This window comes from Terrapene carolina, unplaced genomic scaffold (assembly GCF_002925995.2).
Source record: "Terrapene carolina triunguis isolate 2854851 unplaced genomic scaffold, T_m_triunguis-2.0 Scaffold96, whole genome shotgun sequence".
NCBI lineage: Eukaryota > Metazoa > Chordata > Testudines > Emydidae > Terrapene > Terrapene triunguis.
Genome location: NW_020664447.1, coordinates 28,490,968 through 28,496,967, shown reverse-complemented (window position 1 = coordinate 28,496,967; position 6,000 = coordinate 28,490,968). Strand labels below are relative to the sequence as shown.

Sequence of the window (6,000 nt, the reverse complement as noted above, 5' to 3'; positions counted from 1 at the left end):
TCATCTCCATTTCTTTATTGGAGGGTGCTGCTTCCTGGTTTCTCGAGGGTGTCTCAGGACAGGATGAGAATTCAAAATGATCTTAAACTGGAGAAATACTCTGAAGTAAATTGCATTTGTTCTTATTGAATTTCATCCTAAGTACTATACTTAAGAAGGATTAATCAGTTGCACAAATACAAAATGGGAAATGACTGCTTAAGAAGGAGTACTGTAGAAAAGGATCTGGGGGTTATAGTGGATCACAAACTAAATATGAGCAAACACTGTAAGGGTACTGCAAAAAAGCAAACATCATTCTGGGATGTATTAGGAAGAGCACTGTAAGCCAGACATGAGAGGTAATCCTCTACTGAGCACTGATAGGGCCTCTTCTGAAGTAGTGTGTCCAGTTCAGGGCACCACACTTCAGGAAATGTGGACAAATTGGAGAAAGTCCAGAGGAGAGCAACAAAAATAATTAGAGTTCTAGAAAACATGACATACAAGGAAAGATTGAAAAAATAGGATTTGTTTAATCTGAAAAAGAGAAACTGAGGGGAGACAGTTTTCAAGTTTGTAAAAAGTTGTTATAAAAAGGAAGATGAAGGACAAAAAGTAATGGTCTTAAATTGCAGCGAGGGCGATTTAGGTTAGATATTAGGAAAAACTTCCTGTCAGGGTGGTTAAGCACTGGAACAAATGACCTGGGGAGGTTGTGGAATCTCTGCCATTGGAGATCTTTAAGACAAGGTTAGACAAACACCTGTCAGGGATGACCTAGATAATACTTAGTCCTGCCATGAGTGCAGGGGACTGGACTAGATAACCTCTTGAGGTCCCTTCTAGTCCTACATTCCTGTGATTCTAGCCCTTTAAAGAGAGGATATGAAGATTTCAGCAAGAACATAAGAATGGCCATACTGGGTCAGACCAACAGTCCATCTAGCCTACTATCCTGTCTTCTGACAGTGGCCAGTGCCAGGTGCTTCGGAGGGAATGAACAGAACAGGTAATCATCAAGTGATCCATCCCCTGTTGCCTAAGGGGAGAATGGGGGGAGATGACAACTGCACAACGGGCAGGGTGGACAGAAAAAGGGAAACAAAGGAGAAGAGACAAGAGGGACATGTGGGTGAGATTAGAGAGAGTGAGAAGACAAGATGGAAAAAAGAAAAGTTCTTTTATCTGAGAGAGAGAAAGGGACACACATGAAGAGGAGAAAGCTAAGAGAATAAATAAATGGGGGAAGGAGAGAACAACCATTACAGAGGAAAAGAATGGAGGGAATTTAATTAAAAAAAAAAAAGGAAGATGAAAGAAAGTGATAAATGGGAAAACCAAAGGGGAATAAGCCTGGAAAGGCAACATTTAGTATTTGCTATTGTATTATCCCTGTTCCTCCACATGCTGACAGACTCCACTCTGGAAAAGGCACACCCAGAGGATGTCCTTTCCGGGTTTGAATCATATTCTTTGTGCTGTAAGCAGAGAGCTGTGGTTTTTGTTTCAATCACACAACTCCAGGCCAGGCAGGGCCTTCCCCTCCATCTGCTAAATTTCAAGACCCAATTTGGGCCAAAGGGAACCTTTCACAATAGAGCAAGAAATGAAGGGGAAGAAGGGAGGACTCTGAAAGCAAAGGAGATGGGTTGCTCCACCAAGAATTCTAGCTGCCATGTTAGGCACCCAGCCAGAGATCCAGACACCAACTGACAAGAACAAACTTTCCTGCTGCTTATAGTGTTTTGGATGTTAGCTCCTCAGGTTCTATTGCCAGCTACAGACTCTGGCTATTATAAGCGGTGTAATGGGTGGTTGTTTTGGCTACTACTTACTTCCCTTCCCCCCACACCTTTTAACAACTGTGTTCTTTTTAGTTTTTTTCCTCCCTTGGGAATCACTCTCCAGTGTGCACAGTGACTATCTCCTGGTGCAGGGTCCCACAGCCTTTTCCCTTCATCTGCCTGTATCTAGAGAGGAACATCAATTATTGGGTCTGTCCCCATCTTAGTGGATTAGCACAATGTTCTGGCTCAGTTCCCCCCATGCACACACTTCTCATGGTGGGTTGACCATTCAGAAAAACTCGCATGCTAGACCATTAAGTGCAGCCGACTGGTTTTTTTTAAAGTTTTAGGAACAAATTAGAGAGACTTCCAGCAGGTTTAGATACTGCCAGTTTTGCTAGCAAAGCCACTTTCCTTCTTCATTGTACAAAGGAGCAGAATTTAACTCTCAAATGCATCATTAAAACTGCTCCTAGGGGTAATTACCTATAAGCCCTTTCAATAAAAGCATCTGAGGCCTTTCACTGTTCAACAGCCGTGGCCACGATTCCAACATTTATCCACTGCTGACTTCATTTGTGGGTGGGGACAGATTTTCTTCATGTCCAAGCCCAGATTTCTCTGATGATTAGACTCCTGTCTCCAAGCGATTTCCACATGTCCTCAGAATCGCTGTATGTGAGGTTCTAATGTCCTGTTCTCATCCTTCAGCAGCCTAACTTTTCACCCTGGTGGGTATTAAGTCAAGGTCCTTTGCCAACTAGTAGGCAGACCTGGTAGGCTTCACCATGACCTACATAGTCACACATATCTGCATGGTCCCTCCTAGGAAATCCCCGAGGACATGGGCCCACTTCTATCACTGTAAATGCTCCACCTTGTCTTGGAGCCTCAGTTCTATCCTTCGTAACCCTCCATCAAGGTCCTTATGTATTTTTCTCAGGTTTGGTTTTAAATGATTAAATGGATGACACTATTTAAATTTCAAAGTGGCATCTAAATGGAGGAAACCTTAATAATCCAGGCGGCTATGTTAAAATGACTTTAGTTGAGTCCACTCTCTTCTCAGCCCCTTGGGACAAGCTAAAGGGAAACTCTCAGATCATAAATGAAGCCACAAGACTCACAAAGGAAATAGTGTGGGAGACAACTACAAATGGGCCCCTTTGCTACCAGTACCATGTTTGGGAATTCCCCACCTGGCTGGAAGGAACATTGGAACCCAGTGCAGATAATTAAGCTAACAGAGCACTACAAAAGTACAAACTACAATTTTGCATGTCGGAGTTGAATGGCCAAGATTTAGAAGACAAAACAATATGCCCTTGCCATGAGGCTGGCAGCGTCAGCTATTCTTGGCCAGACCAATCATTTTTAAAGGAGAGAGGGGTAAGATCAGGATTCAGGAACCCCTTGCTCTCCTCCAATAAAACACTGAACAGAAAACCAAAGTGACAGAGTAAATAAGGAAAGGTATGCACCAAATTTCTGATTGCATCTCAGCCCTCTGCCAGCCCCCATTAGAGGAGGATCTTCCTCATTTCCCACAGGGTCACATCCCCTTTGGTGGGACTCCAGGGAAAGGCATGCCCCACTCCAAGTAGTCCAAGGGTTCTCCTGGAGGTGTTAAGTGATGGTAGTTGACCCTCCTCTACTGAACATGCGCTTCCATTTCCTGGCTGGCAGTTAAAACTTTAGACCAGAAATGGAAATTAGTAAACAATGGCTGCCACAGTTTTCTGTGTATCAAAAGCCCTTTTTGTCTGGTCGTTTGAAACTTGCCTGACCTTTACCCCCATGTGCTGTGGTTGACCTGCTTCCTTTGGGTACTGAATCGAGCCCCTGTGTTGCATTATACAGTTCTTCTCTTTCTTCGCTATCTAAAACAATACAATTGTGAATATACTAGGCAGTGTCCTGCTCTGATGGGGACCATTTCAGTTGCCTTCCCTCCCACCCACCCTGCAGGCTCCGTCAGTCTCTAGTGCAATTCATTGCACTTTGCTCCTGATCAATGTCTGTGCAGGTTGCTCTGGGAGAAGGTCGGTGTGGCGTAGTGTAGTGCACAGCACCTCAAAGTTCCAGCCCCTGAAGTACAATCCATTTGGTCATTCATATATTACAACCCTTTTTTGTTTCCATTTTGCTAAAAAAAAATAAAGTTTTTTCCCCCTTTTTTTTCGGTCTTTCTTCCAAGTACATAGGAGCATCGCAGTTGCTCAGGGGGCACCTCCTACTGGATCCCTCGAAAGAGACACATTGCAAAGATCATGGCAAACAGCTGGAAAGAGATGAGAAAGAGAAGGACAAACAAAACACAGCCATCAGCCACATCTTTCAGAACAATGAAAAACCCTTACTGAGGCCTACGGCTGCCCTGACTTAATATAGACTGAATGAGAAGGGGGAGCTTTCCCCACGCCAGCCAGGGAGAAAGAGAAGGCAAGGCATTGCTTACCCAAGCCTGGGAGAGGAAAGGGTTTTAGCAGAGGAGGGGCTGCACTCCTCTCCACCTTGCCCATTACTTTAAACCCTATTCCCACCCACTATCAACAAATACACCCGAGTGGACGATGGCTACCACAGCAACCTGGACTCTTTCCAAATTGTCTGCAAGTGTTCTGGGTAGGGAACACTGCTAATCTGCAGGGCTTCCATTGCCCACTCTGCACCCTCCCCTGCTCCCACTGCTGCATGGAGCTCACTCTCCAGCCAGGGGGTGGAATGCTTTGCTATTCCCAGTAGTTGCTGCTCCCTTCAGCAGGAAGGCAAGCCACCCTCACTCCCTGAAACTCCCCTCTAGAGATCCAAGTGCATCAGCCCCACCCACATTGCCAGTGTATCAGGAAACCACACGCCAGAGCCCCGTGACAGTGTCCCAAAGTAGCGTCATGTTCAAGTAGGGGTGACTTTCTGATGGAACCCTGGCTCAGCTTGTGTCTACCCCAAAGAGCCAAATACGAATGCTTTCTATAATGGAGATACATGCAGTGTTGCCAACTCTCATGATTTTGTCATGAGTCTCATGATAATTATTTTTTTCCTTAAAGTCCCAGCTCTTGGAGTCAAGTGGATATGTAATGATTTCTGCCTTCATTCCTAAAGAGAAAGTAAGTTTCTAGCCCTCGTGACTGTGAAGAAAGCTTCAAAATGTGACCCCAGTTCACCATAAAGGCTCAAAAAGCAGAAGGCAAATAAAAAGAACACCAGATCTATTGTTTTTACATGATTTTAAAGCCAATCTCATGATTTTTGGTGAGCCTCATGATTTTTGAACATTTGGGGTTGGCAATACTGTATATGCTCATAATCTCAGGCCACTATAGTTTCAAACTCTAAACAGATGCCCCTTAAAAAGGCACAGTTTGAAACATATTAATCAAGATGTGCTTCTAGTTATCCCCTGGGAACACATGGTTGTGTTATTATCCTCTCCTCCAATGGTCTGTGACACTCACTCATTTCATCTTGTTTTAAGCACTATGGGGCAGGGACCATCTCTTTTATGGAAACACACAACAGGGTCTGATGGGGGCCTCTGGGTACTACTGGGAAAAATGCTGGATTTCTTAAAGCCTCTGCTTCTTATGAGCCTGTAATTTTATACCAGGCCTAACGCCAGATGGCAGTGCAGGCTTGTACAACAAGGGATTTCTCTGTCCTGCATGCAGACAGACAGGAAATCGAGCCCTTACTTACTAGTTACTCTGAACTATAATCTCCCTGCATTTTGATAGGGAAGGGTCCTGTTGAAAGGCGAATGTGCAGCTCCTGTTCATTCTACTGGCTGCACTTGTATAGATACTGCATTTTTAGCACATTAACTGCTCCGGTACCTCAATGGCCAAGACGCCAATGGCGAGAGCTCCTGCAAGGTACACATAGGTCTCGAAGGAGTTCAGGATCACAGTGTAACAGCCCTAGGAAAGAATACACCATTGTGAAAAACAGACAAGCAACAACCCCTTTTGTTCTGCAGACATTTGCTTATGGCCCTTGTTTGTGTACCTGATGCATGTCAGACCCAGAAACCAGATACATGACCTCCAATCAACGGACAGTGAATAACAGAGACCCACTCCATGGGGCCTTTAGGGAGGATGGCCCCTGGAGGCTGAGGCTACAGTTGATGAGAGATGGGCTTGGCTAACCGAGCCATAACCCACCGCTAACCAACATTGGCCATAGCCTTCAGCAAGGCAGATAAGAGTAGCACTGGAGAAGCCTTCAC

The 6,000-nt window shown here is 44.9% G+C and overlaps 1 protein-coding gene across 2 annotated transcripts in view; it reads right to left on the bottom strand.

Annotated features, from left to right (window-relative positions):
* Positions 1–967: 967 nt before the first annotated feature.
* TSPAN18 (tetraspanin 18) overlaps positions 968–6,000 on the bottom strand; it is a 181,136-nt gene continuing 176,103 nt past the window's right edge. For both annotated transcript variants that reach the window (XM_026651236.2, XM_026651235.2), the window contains exons 9-10: positions 5,606–5,689; positions 968–4,050 (exon numbers count right to left, since the gene is read on the bottom strand). In XM_026651236.2, coding sequence (XP_026507021.1) covers positions 4,003–4,050; positions 5,606–5,689 — 132 coding nt within the window. In that variant the 3' untranslated portion in view covers positions 968–4,002. The remainder of the gene's footprint in view (positions 4,051–5,605; positions 5,690–6,000) is intronic.